General features: G+C 32.2%; 2 protein-coding genes across 3 annotated transcripts in view; both read right to left on the reverse strand.

Moving 5' to 3' along the window:
* The window catches only part of Tpx-3 (thioredoxin peroxidase 3), a 25,715-nt gene extending 10,464 nt beyond the window's left edge, over nucleotides 1–15,251 (reverse strand). The window contains exons 1-9 of one of the 2 annotated variants that reach the window (XR_014425953.1): nucleotides 15,119–15,251; nucleotides 14,461–14,684; nucleotides 13,915–14,379; nucleotides 7,813–8,088; nucleotides 7,398–7,702; nucleotides 7,221–7,293; nucleotides 6,868–7,124; nucleotides 6,670–6,715; nucleotides 2,655–2,976 (exon numbers count right to left, since the gene is read on the reverse strand). Coding sequence is in view for 1 of the 2 variants with exons in the window: in XM_083044885.1 (XP_082901011.1) it covers nucleotides 13,920–14,379; nucleotides 14,461–14,684; nucleotides 15,119–15,163 (729 nt within the window). In the remaining variant the exon portion in view is untranslated. Of the gene's footprint in view, nucleotides 1–2,654; nucleotides 2,977–6,669; nucleotides 6,716–6,867; nucleotides 7,125–7,220; nucleotides 7,294–7,397; nucleotides 7,703–7,812; nucleotides 8,089–13,559; nucleotides 14,380–14,460; nucleotides 14,685–15,118 lie in introns of those variants that run through there. The other variant, XM_083044885.1, reaches the window with a different exon arrangement.
* Nucleotides 15,252–16,256: 1,005 nt separating this feature from the next.
* On the reverse strand, nucleotides 16,257–19,107 carry Nelf-a (Negative elongation factor A). The gene is made up of 6 exons (XM_083044248.1): nucleotides 18,788–19,107; nucleotides 17,764–18,196; nucleotides 17,259–17,678; nucleotides 16,981–17,174; nucleotides 16,765–16,864; nucleotides 16,257–16,682 (listed from the first exon to the last, which is right to left on the reverse strand). Exons 1-6 carry the CDS (start codon nucleotides 19,049–19,051, stop codon nucleotides 16,450–16,452), a joined length of 1,644 nt encoding a protein of 547 aa, XP_082900374.1. The 5' UTR covers nucleotides 19,052–19,107; the 3' UTR covers nucleotides 16,257–16,449.
* Nucleotides 19,108–19,318: the final 211 nt, after the last annotated feature.

A 19,318-nucleotide genomic window follows, 5' to 3' on the forward strand; every position in this document is an offset into this window, starting at 1 on the left:
AATCAGCATATCTTTAAAAAATTATTGTACCGCTAACATCGATCGTTATCTTCACGTGTTCTAATTTCTAGCATCAAGTTAAACATACGCGTGGTTTTCAACGTCCACGTTCGGGGTTGAAGTAGTTCTCGAAGCGGACGATAGAATTCGTCTCGGGGTAGCGAATACGAGGTCTGACGCGGCGACAAAGAAAAGGGAGAAAGGGAGAGGAAGAGGGAAAGAGAGAGAAAGAGAGTCAATGGGTATAAGCACTAAGCACGTAACTATAAAAGGAGCCGGGGGTTGCGAATCGTCGCTAGATTAAAAAGAGGCTCCCTTTTTCGCTTGCTCTTTTATGCCGGTGCGCGCCGCGCCCTACACGCGCGGTTCGGTCTCCTCCTCGCCTATACAACATAACGTTAACGTTACGCTTGCATGTGTGCATATATATATATATATATATATATATATATATATATACGCATGTGTATAGGTAGGCAGTAGTACATACGAAGTATTCGTACATTCACGCGCATTCGATATCTCGCGACCGTCCGTCCGCTGGAAAAGCAATTCGATCTGGCAGCGCCAGGGTGGGATACGGCCACCCTCCTCTCTCTTGCCCCTTTTTATCTCTCTCCAGCCTGCTCAAGCGTCGGATTTCCCGATGCTGAATTCGACTTCGCCCACTCTTGCGCTTATCGGAAATGCAAATTGCGGCAAACGCAAGCGTGACTACTGATTCTCGTCGGTTATATCGTCAAAGACACCACTATACGTATCTTGAACGCGACTTAATTACGTAAATCGTATTAAAGCTAAAGATATTCTCTTAATCTGGACACATCCATTCATGATAATTAATAATTTACTTATTTCTATCTCTCTACTTATGCGTGACATGCATCTTGCACGATTTCGCAGTAAAATTTACTTTAAATAGATCTTTACAATAAACAATTTTCTTCAAACCTAGCTATTTTGTGTCATTTGCATCGCAGATTCCGGTAAAAAAAATTGTTAGTATAAATAAAAGTATTAATTGATTTAATGACTTAATATTTAAAAATAAAATATTAAATTATTTTAATTATATATTTTAAATTTTAAACGTTTAATTATTTTTACGAGATATGTTTAACTCATAAAAAACAGTAATTATTCCAAAACGTAAATTAATTCCAAGTTTAATCTATTCAATACACGTAAGTACTCGTATTTTTTTTTTGCGTGCACATGCAAATTACATTTAAATGTACTAATCCTGTATCATAGCACAAATACTTGAAAAACAGTAATTATCAAGCTAAATGCCTAACATCGTAACAAGCACAATACCTGCACATAATACCTGCAACGCACAATGCTTGTCTATCCGCTTCTATTGCATACGCAAGGCCTATAATGCTCATATTACAATAATTAAGTACTATGACTGATCATATTACCATTCACGATACAGAATACAAGGATAAAAATGAATAATCGGGCTGAATAACAAAATCAGCTGTTCGAATAAATTTTGTAATCCATAGAATTTTTAAATTAAACATGTTTAATTATTTTTACGAGATATATTACGAGTCGCTGATTATCTTCTTAAATGAGTATCATGTTATAAAAAATGTTTGCTAATACGTAATTAAAAACATTTTTTTGTTAATTTATAACTAAAATTTTCTGATGGATTATTTTTTCCTACAGAAAAAAAATAGGTTCAATCAGATTAAAAGAATGCAAAAAAATTATCTCGAAATAATTACTGTTGTATTCAGCCCGATTTTCACTTCATCTTTGTATCATCTCATTATGCTTGCCAAGCTTGAATCACATTATGATCGTTTAATTCTCGATTTCGGACATCTTTATCTCGAAAACGAGAGAGATATCCAGGGAAAGAATGAGAAAGAAAGTGTCTGTACACTCGCGGATACAGGCCCATCGGTAAATGGATGGATGAATCTGGGCGAAAAAGGGTGCCTTTGAGCTGCCGAGTCCGTTGCTGCCAGATTAATTAACGAAGCACTCGCCCGGGGACCGGAGGAGGATCAGGCAGCAACTCCGTTATCAGGGTGGAGAGCTAATAGACAGATACCCCTGCCTACTTATCTATCAGTCTACCTCTCGATCAACCGCCTTCTCATCGAATGGCGAATATCGTTTCCATTCGCGTCAATCATTAACTAATCGCTCATATTACGACAATTATCTCAATTCACAAACTATGCTTTTTTTTATTTAAATATTATTCTCTCGTTTTCCGCAATAAAAATTTACTCCGCGCTATTAATATAAACTTTAAAAAATGTGTTCTGCTAAATATTTAAGAAAATAGAATTAATATGCATATATGATAAGTATGAAAAAATAGTTTGTTAATTTTTGCCATCCAAATAATTAAATAGTTCATAAAAGCCGAATTAATAAGTTTTATTTTTTTTTTTTTATTTCTCCTCTTTCAGCACTAAATGTTATAAACTTATGATTAAAAAATAATTATGCGTTTGTCATAAGTTTTGTAAGATAACAAAGAATAAGGGGTCTAAATGGGTCGCGAGCACACACAATTTTACACATATGTATCTCAAACTGAGAGTCCATTTTTCTCATTAATATTTCAATTATTTTATAACAACTTTTCTGCGCATATATTCTGACAGCAATGATTCACTTACCTCTGAATGCTGCGAATTTAAAACTCTCGCGGGGTCAGATGGGGTCCCGTAGCGCCGAGGAAGAGTTTAAATATAATCGCCACGTCGGAATCGTCGGCCGTTTGTTTCGCGTTACAGATCCGCCAAAGATCTCGAAGCGTCCATCTAAGTAATTACTGAAGCTTAGGAGCGTCGTCGGGGTTGGGACCAGCCCGATGATGATTAAATGTGAGAGATAAGATACAACCGCTCCACCTCTACCGCGCGCGTGCGGTACTTTCTTTCGTGTTAAACCGAGTCCCTTAATTGAAGTAGCAGTCTTTTGAATATTCTGAACGACTATCTGAAACATAAGTATAACACAGAGCGGTCAATGATGATTCTCGAACACGCATTTATTTAAAACATAACTATTTTAATTTTTAAAACATATTATTTTAAAATTTAATTAGCAAATTAATGCTTTTTAAAAAAATAAAAATTATTAATAAAGCGTTAATTTGCTAATTAAATAATAATCATTTTAAAATAATAATATGTTAAAAATATTAAAATAGTAATATGTTTTAAAATAGTAATATATTCAAATAATATATTTTTTATAATACTTCAAACTTGATTAAAATTTTTGACAGTTATCAGCTGATTTCTGTAAAAAAATATTAATAAAACGAAAATTTGATAATTAAATTTTGAAATAATAATATGTTGTAAGAAATAAAATAGTAATATGTTGTAAATTATATGTTATAATACCTTATATACGATTAATATTTTCTGACAGAAATCAGCTGATAACTGTTAAAAATATTAATCGAGTTTAAGGAACTATAACATATTATTTAACACATATTATTATTTTATTTAATTTTATTTTGAACAAACTGTCAAACTGCTAATCCTCGCGATGACAGCTCCTCGATGCTACGAATATAACACACAACGCGAATCTTGACAGCCAATGAGCATCGCGGAAAAACGACAACAATAAACTTTGATATATGCGAGTATCGATTTTACATATCTTTTTTAGAAAAGGACTTTTTTAGAAAAAGAAAGGATTCAGCCTTTTTGTTGCGCAATTACTCTGCCATGAGCATAAAATAATAAATACGAGTCAAAAATAACACGCACTTTATATATCGTAATTTTATTATGCGCAAAGTGAGAATGTAGATAGATTAAGTAGTACGAGTCAACAATTTCTCACTACGGTTAGCCTTTTCGTCGCGTAATCACTTAATTAATTAGATAAAATCATTAATGCCAATCAAAAACAATAAAAATTTATACGCACTTTATATAATATATCGTAAATTTATTATGCGCAAAGTAAGAATTTAGATAGATTAAGTAGTACGAGTCAACAATTTCTTAGTATATTCAGTCTTTTCGTCGCGCAATTACTTAATTATTAACATAAAATCATTAATGCCAATCAAAAACAATAAAAAATTATACGAACTTTATAAATCGTAATTTTATTATGCGCAAAGTAAGAATTTAGATAGATTAAGTAGTACGAGTCAACAATTCTCACTACGTTTAGCCTTTTCGTCGCGCAATTATTTAATCATTAACATAAAATCATAAATGCGAGTTAAAAACAATAAAAAATAACACGCACTTTATATATCGTAATTTTATTATGCGTAAAGTAAGAATTTAGATAGATTAAGTAGTACGAGTCAACAATTCTCACTACGTTTAGCCTTTTCGTCGCGCAATTATTTAATCATTAACATAAAATCATAAATGCGAGTTAAAAACAATAAAAAATAACACGCACTTTATATATCGTAATTTTATTATGCGTAAAGTAAGAATTTAGATAGATTAAGTAGTACGAGTCAACAATTCTCACTACGTTTAGCCTTTTCGTCGCGCAATTATTTAATCATTAACATAAAATCATAAATGCGAGTTAAAAACAATAAAAAATAACACGCACTTTATATATCGTAATTTTATTATGCGCAAAGTAAGAATTTAGATAGATTAAGTAGTACGAGTCAACAATTTCGCACTACGTTTAGCCTTTTAGTCGCGCAATCATTTAATCATTAACATAAAATCATTTATTTACAACATTATTATTTTAATTTCTATAACATAATTTTATTTTAAAATGTAATTAGCAAATTAACGCTTTAAACTGCTAATTTCTGTCATAAAATATTAATAAAGCCTTAATTTGCTAACTAAATTTTAAAATAATAATAGGTTATAAAATTTAAAATAGTAATATATTGTAAATAATATGTTATAATGTTATAATGCCTTATCTGCAATTAATATTTTTTGACAGAAATCAGCTAAATAAAGAGTTAATTTGCTAATTAATTTTTTAAATAATATGCTATAAAATAATATGTAACAGCTGATAACTGTCAAATAAAATCAAATAAAAATAATATGATATAAAAATTAAAATAATAATGTTTTAAATGATATGTAATAATAATCCTTTAAACTCTCAATTTAAATTTTTAACAGTTGATTTCTGTTAAAAAATATTAATCGCAAATAAGGCATTATAACTTATTATTTACAACATATTACTATTTTACATTTTATAACATATTATTATTTTAAAATTTAATTAGCAAATTAATGGTTCATTAATATTTTTTGACAGAAATTAGATGATTAAAGCGTTAAATTGCTAATTATTTTTTAAAATATAAATATGTTATAAAAATTAAAATAATATGTTTTAAATAATATGTCATAATTCTTTAAACTCGATTAATATTCTTGACAGTTATCAGCTGATTTCTGTCAAAAAATATTAATCGCAGATAAGGCATTATAACATATTATTTACAACATATTACTATTTTACATTTTATAACATATTATTTTCATATTTAATTAGCAAATTAACTCTTTATATTTTTTATATTAACACTTAATTATTTTTGATAGAAATCAGCTGATTAAAGCATTAATTTGCTAATTAAATATTAAAATAATATATTATAAAATGTAAAATAGTTATTATTAAAAACATATTATTATTTTAATTTTTATAACATATTCTTATTTTAAAAATTATTTTAATTTTTATATCATATTATTTTTATTTGATATTATTTGACAGTTATCAGCTGTTTATATTATTTTATAGCATATTATTTAAAAAATTAATTAGTAAATTAACTCTTTATTTAGCTGATTTCTGTCAAAAAATATTAATCGCAGATAAGGCATTATAACATTATAACATATTATTTGCAATATATTATACTATTTTAAATTTTATAATCTATTATTATTTTAAAATTTAGTTAGCAAATTAAGGCTTTATTAATATTTTTTGATAGAAATCAGCTGATTAAAACTAAAAAATTTGCTAATTAATTTTTAAATTAAGAATAATTATAAAAATTAAAATAATAATATGTTTTAAATAATATGTTATAATTCCTTAAACTCGATTAATATATTTTACAGTTATCAGTTGATTTCTGTCAAAAAATATTATTCGAACTTAAAGTATTATAACATATTATTTACAACATATTACTATTTTAATATTTTTAAGATATTATTATTTTAAAATTTAATTAACACACAAATTAACGCTTTATTAATATTGTTTACAAAAATCAGCTGATTAAAGTGTTAATTTGCTAATTAAATTTTAAAATAATAATATATAAAGAATATTAAAATAGAAATATGTTGTAAATAATATATTATAATACCTTATCTCTACGATTAATATTTTTTGACAGAAATCAGCTGATAACTATCGAAAATATTAATCGAGTTTAAAGTATTATAACATATTATTTAAAACATATTATTTTATTTTATTTTATTTTGAATGAACTGTCAAACTACTAACTCTCGCAATGACAGCCTCTCGACTCTCGACTCTACGAATATAACGCGCAATAATGCGAATCGAGACAGTTAATAAGCATCGCGGAAAAGATGCAACAATACTTGAATGAACTTAATATGCCTTTTTTAGAAAGGGATGTTATAATACTTTCAACTCGATCGAAATAAACAATTTCTCACTCACCGATACGTGCAATAGCGGAGTTGTAGTACACAGCACACACATTGATCTGAAAACAAAATATTCAAATTATGTATATACATATGTGTGTGGAGGAGGAGGGGGGGATGTATGTGTGTGTACAGGGTGTTTTGAAAGTTTGGAAACAATCGAATATCTCAATGTAGTTTTAAAAAAAATGTTTTTAGGTAATTTGCATACCTCACAGTTGCTCCGTTGTCGCCCGATGCCTCCTCGGGCCTCCTCCTTCTCTCATGGTAGCACTCACGACACTCGCGAAAACACGAATAATTACGATCGCCCGATACTTTACACGGCACTCCCGACGCGACGCGTGAGACACACGCGTATTTCGCGTACATTGCACTTGCAATGAGAAAAAACGATGCGAAAACTATAAACGCACGAATCAACGTCCGTTCGACACTCGAGAATCTCGCGCGCAGCTTATCAGCAACCTGTAACAAATAAAATATACATATATATAGAGAGATACTTAAACAAAAATTATATGTTTCTCAAAAGAAATGTTATTATATAATTATTTTGCTTACCTTACAATTGCCCCAGTGTCGCCCGATGCCTCCCCAGGCCTCCTTCTCCTCTTCTCTTATTACTAATGCTTACCTGTAACAACAAATAAAATACATATATATATAAAGATACTTAAACAAATATACCAAAAATTATGTATTTCTTAAAAGAAATATTATATATTCATTTTGCAATACCTTACAGTTGCCCCGCTGTCGCCTGATGCCCCCCCGGGCCTCCTCCTCCTCTCTTGGTCCATGGTAGCACACACGACTCTCGCGAAAACACGAATAATTACGACACTTTACACGGCATTCCCGACGCGCCGCGTGAATCGCACGTGTATTTCGCGAACATTGCGCAATGAGAAATTACGATGCGAAAACTCTAATCGCACGAATCAACGTCCGTTCGACACTCGAAAATCTCGCAGTCAAACTTGCCCCAGTGTCGTCTGATGCCTTCCCGGGCTTCCTCTTCCTCTCCTATATGTAAATCTTACCTGTAATAACAAATAAAATATATACATATATGCATATAGAGATACTTAAACAAATATAACAAAAATTATGTTTCTTAAAAGAAATGTTATTATATATTTATTTTGCATACCTTATAGTTGCCCCGCTGTCGCCCGATGCCTCCCCGGGCCTCCTCCTCCTCTCTTGGTCCATGGTAGCACTCGCGACACTCGCAAAAACACGAATAATTACGATCGCCCGACACTTTACACGGCACTCCCGACGCGACGCGTGAGACACACGCGTATTTCGCGTACATTGCGCAATGAGAAGTAACAATGCGAAAACTACAATCGCACGAATCAACGTCCGTTCGACACTCGAAAATCTCGCAGTCAAACTCGACGCAGTTTGTCAGCAATGCTACCTGTAACAAATAAGATAAAATAAAATAAAATATTATTATTTTAATTTTTATAACATATTACTATTTTAAAATTTAATTAGCAAATTTTCGTTTTATTAATATTTTTTGACAGAAATCAGATTAAAGCGTTAATTTGTGCTAATTAATTTTTAAAATAATATGTTATAAAAATTAAAACAATATGTTTTAAATAATATGTCATAATTCTTTAAACTCGATTAATATATTTGACAGTTATCAGCTGATTTCTGTCAAAAAATATTAATCGCAGATAAGGCATTATAACATATTATTTACAACATATTTTAATTTTTGACCTACTATTATTTTAAAATTTAATTAGTAAATTTTCGCTTTATTAATATTTTTTGACAGAAATCAATTGATTAAAGCGTTAAAATTTGCTAATTTTTTAAATAATAATATGTTATAAAAATTAAAATATGTCATAATTCTTTAAACTCGATTAATATATTTGACAGTTATCAGCTGATTTCTGTCAAAAAATATTAATGAAGTTTAAAGAAATTTTATATAAAAATATTCTTTTTTATATCAAATCGAAGAAGCGCATGCTTGTGTTGTTTTAGTATATATTTAATTAATATATTATGTAAGATATACACGTTTATAAAAAGTGTCAAAAAACATATATCAAAAATACAAAAGCAAATGTGGAAAAGTTGGGGCAGCCTGTATATAATATATTTCTTCAATACTCAAATTTTAATTCTCCAAAGAACTGACGTACGCAAATGCACGTCCTTTCTTTGCGCTAATAGACTCGTCTACTCTCTTGCGCTTTCGCTTTCTAAAGCACAACGTTGACCCCGGCGTTCTGGGGATAATCGACTGAAAATAACCCCAAGAGACGAGCACCGGGACCCCCCCTGGATCCCTGATAGAGTCGTCTTTCAATACAGCCTGGTGCATCTGTTCCTTTTGAAGAGGACGAATGACTCCGACAATTAGAGAAGCAGCAGCAGCAGAAATCCTATCGAGACCGCGCGCTGCACGACCTGCGTCTTATTTCTCGCTTACAATGATCGGGATCGCCGAGATTACGCGATCGTACATCTGCAGGGATATTATCCGAGAATGTAATAGAGATCGCATCAATCTCAGTTAACCCTGAGGAGCACGAGCAAGTGAATAGAGTAAGCGCAATAGAGAGCCATAAATCTCTAAAAAAAAATAGATAAATAAAACAAATATGAAATATTTTGTAAGGAATATTTTATAAAAGAAATTAAATTTTATAAATTATTTCGAAATGTGATTATAAATATATTCGAAATATAAAATATTTCGAATATATTTATAATCACATTTCGAAATAATTTATAAATTCAAAATAAAAAAAGCTCTTCAAAATTTTAATAAACGTCATACAGTAAGCGAGAAATAAGTTAAACGATACTTCAAATAATATCAGAGATGAACTCCTATTTGACTCTCATTATAATACAGTTAATGGTTAACGTTAATGTACAATAAACAGTACACTAAGATAATTTTCTCTCAGAATTTATCCTGAAAATCATGGTAATCGTGGGATAATATGATATGGAAAAAATTTTATGAGAATTTCTCTGATTAATATTTATCACAATAAAAATAATATTTATCACAATAAAATATAAAACATGTTTAATTAATTTTACTAAACTGCATAGTAAAATTAATCCAATATGTTTTATATTTTATTGTGATAGATATTATTATTTTTATTGTGATAAATATTAATCAGAGAAATTCTCATAAAATTTTTTTCATATCATATTATCCCACGATTACCATGATTTTCAAGGTAAATTTTAAGAGAAAATTCTCTGTGTAAGATATAATTGACTTTTGTGCCTATAGAATTTCTTACAATTAAAGCATTTGCATAACACAATGGCGTGTCGGGAATATCTTTTCATCAAATTGATGAGCAACCAGCGCGGTGCCGTGTATTATATATACACAAGGTGATAGATTGTCGGGGACAGTCACGCTAGGGGTTTGTTCGTTTAATACTCATCTCCGACTATATATTCAACACAAACACGATGCAGGAGTGACTGCTTGTTTGTATTCAAATTACATATAAGAGCTAGTAAATGTATTTTTTCTTTCTTATCTTTTCAAACCGTTTCAAGTAAGTAAGTCTCTTAAATAGAGTGTGAATATAAAATGAGATAAATAAAAATGTTTACTTTGTCATAAATTAAATTTGCTTGTTTCACGCAAATTATTCTAAGTACATATTTTACATTTTTTTCTACAATGCAAATTCGAAAAATATATACATAGGTGTTACACGCGTTTAAGAATAAATCGAACGTAAAATCGTAGGACTGTAAAGCTGCACAAATTATCCTGAAAAAAATAACAAGTACTTTATCACTACCTATGTATCATGAGGGTTGGCTCGACTAAAAGACGCCTTACAAAAACGAAATGCCCGGCTTTAAATCCCAGCTGATTGCAAGTTGCTGAGCAGCGTTGTGATTACTAAAGCGCAGTCTGTGCGATTAGCGGTGGTTCGCGGTTGAACGAAAGTGCTAAACGACCAATAAGGAAGTAATAGCAATACACAAAAAGACAAAGAGAGAAAAAGAGAGAAAGAGAAAGGGGGGGAGGAGGAAAAGAGAAGCAAAACCCCGGCGGTGGACCGGCGAAGGGGTGGCTCCGCGCGCAATTACGGATTTTGAGTGACAGATGCTCGCCCAGTCGGCAGTCGGAAGATTAAAACAAGTAATCAAAGTCCCGGTAGCCACCCCGGGATGGATATGGATGGATGCACGCCTCCGACCCCCTCGCCCTTTCCCCGTTTCCCCCTGCTGTCATCCCGTGCATCCTCTTCTGATCCCCCCCCCTTCCCTACCCTTCCGTTTTCCCTTCCTTTCGTCGTGTCTTCTCGCTTCAAAACCCTCGTACCCCACGAGTTTTGCTCCTCCTTTACTCATCTTACTCCCTCCTGGAAGTAGCAAACCACCAAGAGGGTAAGCCCCGCTACTATAATATCCACCTATAGCCGTCATCAAGGCGCGCCTTGAATGCTCCTTTAAGAAAATGTTCCTTTCGCGAGCAGTCGCGTAGGAAGATTATTAGGCGTCTTGAAGAGACGGGTGAGAGAAGGAAGGGGACTGGATATGAGTTATATTCAAACGACGCGAACTCTCTATCCTGCTTAAAGCGCTAAAGATGTGCCCTATGCGTCAATAATAAAGATTCTTTGAAGGCAAAAGATCAATCATGAGAATCATTATCACTATAATGACAATTTACCATGTCTCGAATTTTGTCATAAATTTAACAGAGAACTCTGAAAATAATATATGTATATACAGGCTTTATCAGCAGTTAATCATTATTGAATATTAATCTAATCTAAATATTATGAGAATATCAATTTGTTGTGCGAAGTCTTAAGAGATCGTCGGATTTAAATAAATCTTCACCGTTGTGATTACAATTTTTGATAAAATAAAAATTAAAGAGCACTTGCCAAGATCGTAGGGGCGCAGGCACAATTAGGACCCGAAACCTTACTGTTACACGCTCGACTGTCCCACAATAGAAGGACCGTAAACCGAGGGCGGTGGACAAGAAATCCCTCGATTAGACTTTGCAATATAATACCGATATAATCTGACCACTTAATCGGCAAAATATAATAGTGAATCGGACAATTATGGTCGCAATTTCTCTTATCCCGTGGCTGTACAGAGTACAAAGCGAATTATTTCGGAAAACTACGGATAATATTGCCCTTGATTCGAAATGTATTTTCAATGTATATTGATATAAATATTAATGAAATCTATAAATCGAAAAGTTAACGGACCAATTTGCTTTCTACAAAACAAGCAAGTAATAAAAACAAAAAATTACACTCACACGCTTCTACGTTACTTCCCTATATCTCTGTCAAGAGATTGATATCGCTTTTATATGAAAATACATTTTCAAAAATGAAAGACAAATATGTACGCGCGAAAGTATAAAAAGAAATTCCATTTTCCATTTTACCCAAGGTAACCCCTGCATCTCTGTTTCAGCGGTAATTTCTCTTCCTCCTATTTTACGCTTTGCGACGATAATGAAGCCGCGTCGCTGCGACATACAACTTGTCGGCACACGGCGGTACCGCGAGACGCGAACACGCTACACGGTGACGCGAATGTGATTAGTCTCGAGATTTCCATGCTCACGCGGGGGTGGCGTACCAGGATTGGATTTGGCGCGGGCGCAAGGGATGGAGGATGAGCCGTTTATCTCAGGCGTCGCTTTTCAGCAGTTTTTCTCCCTCTCGCGATCTCCCGTTGTGCGATGCGCCCCGACTCTCTTTGCTTCCCGAGGCTCTCGTCTCTGGTTACTTCATCCCTTCCTCCCGGGGCGTTCCTTTCCGAGCCGCCGTGGTGCCTCGAGACGCGTGTATATCCTCTCTTCTTCTCGCGAAATAATAAGCTCGCTCTACTAAATTTATCATGAGCAGGTTTTAGAAGCGGCAGTCTGTGCCAACAACGCACCTGCCAGCTTACCTGCCTACTGACATTGTAACAGCTTTTAATTCCGTCATTTACCTTTCGCGCTGCGTTCTAATTATCTTATGGCATCCACGCATATACATCTCGCTCTCGTATTGCAATGTAATTTTAGCAACTACATATGCTAATTGATCGTATTCTACGCTATCATATTTTTACGTGAATTGAACAACCATCGCTGAGAAATAATTTATATAAAAATTAATACAAATGTTTAGTGAACATTTTATATTATAAAAATAAAATTATTTATATAAATTTAGTATATATAAATAAAGTAAATGTAGTATGTATTCTCTTCATGCAAGATTGAAACTGCAGGATGCCATATGATATTTTCAAATATACTTTATCTATTATCTGTGTCAATATGTATGTGGACACACATATATAAAAATTAAGTTATAAATTGGAATATTATATTTTGTAGTCTTGATTACAAAAAAATAATTTAACATTATGTTGAAATTTATAAGTTGTCTATATATCATGAAATTGAAGATTTAATCTATAAAATCTATACAGTTTTAAAGTGTATATACACACAAACACATTTCAGCATAATTTAAGCTTATTTCTTTTACTATCACAATCACACAAAGTATAATATTCCAATTATAACTCAAAATCTTTGTACTAAGTAAAAAAAATGAATTTATTATAATTCTAATAAAATTTAAATAAAATCATTTTCAGGTATAGAGAATTTTGTCTCGATTTACAATTTCGTTTAAAATGATTGTATGATAATTCTCCAAATAGATCAAATTGTTGTTAATCTAAATAAAGAATGTAAATGACGGTCTTCTAACAATAAGAATGTATATACAATTTACGCATTTATCAATTGTAATCACAAACGGGAAAAAGATCCGACGTAAATATTACAGAATCCACAAAAAATTAAATTAAATATATTAATTAACTAATTCAAGAGAATTGCTCTTTTTTTTTGCACTCGACATCTATTCTTTAAGTTACTGAATTACTGGAGCACAATTTCTCTTCTAGACTCTTAAGTCCTTATTCACACATAAGTTCACACAAAATGTATATGAAAGGAGCATATAGATATGGTATTAGATTGTTTTGATATATGTTTTTGGATTTTGTTCGTTGTATATAAGTAATTAAAATATTAATCTATTATACAGTTCATCATATATTAATAGATCATCATATATTAATAGATTATATTAAATTCAATATCATATAAATTTAATATAATCTATTATATTGTACAATGCCGAACCTTTAAAAAAAGAATTAAGAAATCATTAAATGTTACCTAAATTAATTAACTGACTCGAAGTACTCTTTGCTGTCTTTTGGATTTGGTTTGATAGTTTTGGAATCTGGTTGCCAATTTGCAGGACACACTTCTCCATGCTTCTCAACAAATTGGAAAGCTTTGATCAATCTCAATGTCTCCTCGACGCTCCTACCAACCGGAAGATCATTGATGCTAAATTGCCGAAGAATTCCCTCTTTATCTATGACGAAGAGACCTCTAAGCGCAATTCCAGCGTCTTGTAACAGAACGTTGTATTTACTTGATGTTTCTTTGTTAAAATCACTTAAAAGAGGATAACCCAAGTCTCCTCCAAGGCCACCTTGTTTTCTTGGAGTATTAATCCATGCCAAATGGCTAAAATGCGAATCTGTCGATACTCCAATTACTTGTGTATTTAACGCTTCAAATTCTGAGACTCTTTCACTAAATGCAATAATTTCCGTTGGACAAACAAATGTGCTGCAAATAAGATACAAAAAGATTACATGTTGTAGAAATATTATGGAAACAATAAATAGCAATTTAAACTGAATTACTTACAAGTCTAACGGATAGAAAAAGAGGACAACATATTTCCCCTTATAGTCGCTCAATTTAATTTCCTTAAAGTCGCCTTTAACTACTGCGGTACCAGAAAATTCTGGCGCAGGTCTCTGAATTTGTGGCCAATTGCTTAACAACTTTGAACTCACTGTGAAATTACGAATAGATTCTCTCATCAAGGAGTTATTTGTTTTTGCCAATGACCCAGTTGCAGCGACAAGCTGTAAATATATTAAAAAGACAAATATTAATCATATTAAAAAGACAAATATTAATCATATTAAAAAGACAAGAATTATAATTAAGTCCGCTTTAGACGATTCGCGATCAAATTCAATTCTATTTATAATTTTATGTTTTGCACATTCTAATGAATGTATACGTGTATATACTCTGATGTATATTTGATATATGTGTACATTTTTTTATTTCTTCAAATATTTCTTCTATTATATGACACATACAATTATAAATAAAGAATTCTGTCTTGAATATTGTTATGAATCAACACTTAGAACACCTAGAACGGACTTTGCACTTATATCGAGACATATTGCTTGTATTATAACCATATTTCCATGCAATGAATCGACAAAATGCATAAATATATATTAAATCAAAACTAATAGAATATATAATGGATTTAAACGTTTACCAATTTTCTGCCTTGTAAATACAGTGGTGCAAGTGATCGAAACATTGTAAAAACAGAAAATATAAAGTTTGTAAGATAACTATTTGTAGAACTTGTAGATTCGAAGAGAAATCTTGTATTGTAAATATGATCAGTTTAGCCAACCTTATCCTTTTCCTTTAGCGCGCGCATTGCGCAATCGATAGTTCCGCGTGAAGTAAAAAGGTTATGAAATATTTTGAGATATAAGAATATAAAGAAATTCCACAAATACATATATTATATCCATTAATATGTTAAATGTTAATATTCAAATATACGAAATATTTACGATTGTGAACATAGAATTAGAAGATTAGATAGGCAAAAGTTGGCAACACTTATTTAAGTAAAATAGAAATAACGTTTAAATTTAAAAATTTGGAAAACTAGAAAAACACAAGCGCGCGCTACGCGCTTCCTCGATTTTATATCAAAAAGAATGATATTTTTTTATAAAGTTAATATGTTTTAAATAAAATATGTTATAATTCCTTAAACTCTCTCGATTAATATTTTTGATAGAAATCAGCTGATATAACTATCAAAAATATTAATCAAGTTTAAAGAATTATGACATATTATTTAAAACATATTATTTTAAAAATTAATTAGCAAATTAACTCTTTAATCAGCTGATTTCTGTCAAAAAATATTAATAAGATGTTAATTTGTTAAAATTTAATTAACAATTTACACATTAATATTTTTTGACAGAATCAGCTGATTAAAAAGTTAATTTGCTAATTTTTAAAATAATGTTATGTTTTTTTATGCGCGTGTGTATACACATAATATATAATTAATATAATTATTATATATAATCAATATAATTATTATAATTAATTAATAAATATATATAATTAAGAATTATATATATATATATATATATATATAATTTTCAATTATATTAATTAATAAAAATAATTTATATATATATATATATATAAATATCTGCATCATAAATCTAACATATCATAAACGCCTTAAAAATTTTATTCAAGTGAAAGTAAGGAAAATTTTGAATAATTTTTGTTTAACTAATAAATGGGATATTTCAAAGTAAAAATTTAGGATATAAAAGAATGAAGGAATTTATGCCGTTTATGATATAGAGATAAAACAAATACAATCAAAAATTTTAATAACAATTTCGTGTTAGAATACCTTATGAAACATCAGCTCTTTAATTCAGCAACGTCTTTTAAGAAGACGAATGATCACAATGTGCGTTATTCAATAAACAATATCTTTATATAGCGCACAAAACAATATCTTTATAGCTCTCATATATCTTATATTTTGAACAAGTTTTAATTGGAAGCCGTGGCGGTCGCACTCGGTGTAGGAGTGGACGCTGCTGTGGATTCCTCCGTTACAATACGTCGATTTTTTTTTATCCTTTTCCATTCACCATTGGTATAATTCATTTGGAAGTGCGTTTCAACTAACATCGGAACGGTTGTTCCGTCTGATTGTGTCACTTCTTCTATATTTTCTGATAACATCACCGTAACTATGTTGCCCAATTTTGGACAAGGATTATCTAGAAATAAAATCAATAGTATTATTAGCATAATTTGTAAAAAAAAGATATATAGAATCTATACAGAAAAAAATAGACATACCTCTAGACCCGGCCATAAAACCTAAAATGAGAGCCTTTTCTGGACGCGTTACTTTGTTTGCAGTTCTGAACATTTCTTGTGCTTCCAGCATTTGCTCTCTCTGTAATTTAGTAATAAAAAAATCTCATTATTTCAAACAATATCAATAATTTAAACAATATATAGCTAAATAAAAAACACAAACTTAAGATTAAACAATGAAATTTACAAACTTACCGTAAGGGACAGATTTTTTCTCGTGTTAGCTGCCGCATTAGGTTGGGCAGTAGTCTGTATACGTATCTGCGTGACAGTTTGGGCTGGTCTAACTGTTTGCACAGCGACAGGTGTGCTTTCCACAGGTGCTGCTATCACGGATGAAACTACTGGTAATACAGTTGTGGATGTTGTAGAAGTAGTTAATGTGGTAGCTGTATAACATAAAATGCTCTATAAAAATCCAAACTAGCATAACAAACTAGCATAATCTCCAAAAATTGTGATGTTGGTCTTACGTGTTTGTGGTGCAGTCGTAACTGAAATGCTGCTTGGCGTACTAGGCGCTACATAGGATTGCGCTGTAACCACCGCTGGTGCAACCGGTGTAGCGGGTGGATTTATCGAGGCTAGTCCTTGCGCGTATTCCGGAGTCGCTGGAGTTTCCGCCACTGACGTGACCACTGAAGCCGCCGCCGCCGCAGCGGCCGCTTGCGCTTCCGCGACCTTCTTCTGCTGCTCTTCCAACTCCAGCATCCTCTTCCTCTTTTTCGCTTGTGCATATCCGAGAGGCTGCTCATTTATGTCGAGTAACTTGATACCACCATCTTTTCGAATTCTACTACTAATCGATGTTCTGTTGGACATAGAAGTACTCGTAAGTGAAGGAGATCGAAAACCACTCGTTGGCACTCTGCTTGGGATCCCTTTCAAAGGTGCTGAAAAAATTGAATACAATCATGTACATATACTGCAACGATATCGAACAACAATATAATATGCATGTATAACTTTAACACTTACTGGTATCAGTCATTTTTCTTGGCATTCCTCTGCTTCTTACTGGTACAGTGGGAGCTGTACTCTTTTTGAGGTTATTAGCAGCATCGGTGCTTTTTTGAACCAATTCTGCTCTCAAGGCTGCACTTTTGGGTTTTCGCTTGAGAGTGAAATGTTTGACCGGCGTAGGTTGTTGACCTACCACCGAGATCAATGCAGTCTTGTTAAGATAATGACATTCTAAGGGAAGCATAGCAGGATCATTTTGTTTCTTCAAAAGTTTCCGAAGGTCATTGACCAATTCGCCAAAGATAGGTCTATGTTCATCTAGATCAGTGATATCTGTGTTCAAAGAACCGGTTGATGGAAAAGTTTTCATCGCTTCGGATAACATTGATACCCATAGCTCACTGTCCAAAGACGCAACCTCAATAATTTCCTCCAGCTCCACACGCCACTGTTCGCCGCAAACATACAAACAATAACAATTTTAATAAAAGATTTTACACAGGAGAAGTAAAATAGAATCTTCGTTTGTTCATTATAAGTGACAGAAATGTTCAGAGAAATCAAATTACGTTACATATTTCATACAGCAATTACATTATTTATTCGACTTATCGAATTAAAGAACGATAGTTTATTGTAAATATTAACCTTACATAGATACTCTCTGTATGTACTAAATGTCCCAAAAACATCGTACCATTAAAAACAATCAAACAGATAGCGGGTAAATAATAAGGGCCGGTTTCACCATCTCCGATTAACTCAATCGACCGATTAAACTAAATCTTTGTCTCTTTTCAGCTACGTTCTTAAAAAGAGACAAAGATATAGTTTAATCGGCCGATTGAGTTAATCAGAGATGGTGAAACCGGCCCTAAACGAAATTTGAAAACTTGGTTGCATCATTAATTTTTCTGAATCTTATTGTTAGAAAGGAGTTTCCTTCGAGAGAGCGATATTTTTCGATAAAGAGAGAGAGAGAGAAGGAGAGGAAGAGAGACAGATAGAAAATATCAGATGAGAACAAACGCGCGCTTACCTCTTCCACATTGCGTCTGGGTATGTGGAAGAACGACAGGAGCAATTTGAGCTTGACTTGCGTTTGTAGGTCGGGAAAACAATCCTTGATGTTCCGCAGTACCTCGGCATTGAGCTGCGAGCAGATCGAGCTGCCGGTCCAGCTATCGTTTGATGTACCGAGCTTGTTATGTAGCCACAACGACGTATCACTATCCCTCACATTCGCCATATTGGAGTCGTTTACCTCCAGCGGGGGCCGTACCTCGTCGTGGGGTCGCCACATTCGGTTCCCGCCACAATACACGCGTATGCGCAAGAAATTATATCGAGCATGTATGTGTGTGTGTGTGTGTGTGTGTGTGTGTGTGTGTGTGTGTGTGTGTGTGTGTGTGTGTGTGTGTGTGTGTGTGTTTCGATATATGAACTGTAAATATTTTTAAAAAATCATTCATATGTACATGTTCATTTATATTAATTTTTAATTAGGCGTTCTGTTAATTGAAACAGAATATAACATCGCGCAAAATTGCAATCTCTACATAGTATTTAT

This window comes from Prenolepis imparis, unplaced genomic scaffold, assembly GCF_030444845.1.
Source record: "Prenolepis imparis isolate NDT839.2.m4 unplaced genomic scaffold, iyPreImpa1.0 SCAF_8, whole genome shotgun sequence".
Taxonomy (NCBI): domain Eukaryota; kingdom Metazoa; phylum Arthropoda; class Insecta; order Hymenoptera; family Formicidae; genus Prenolepis; species Prenolepis imparis.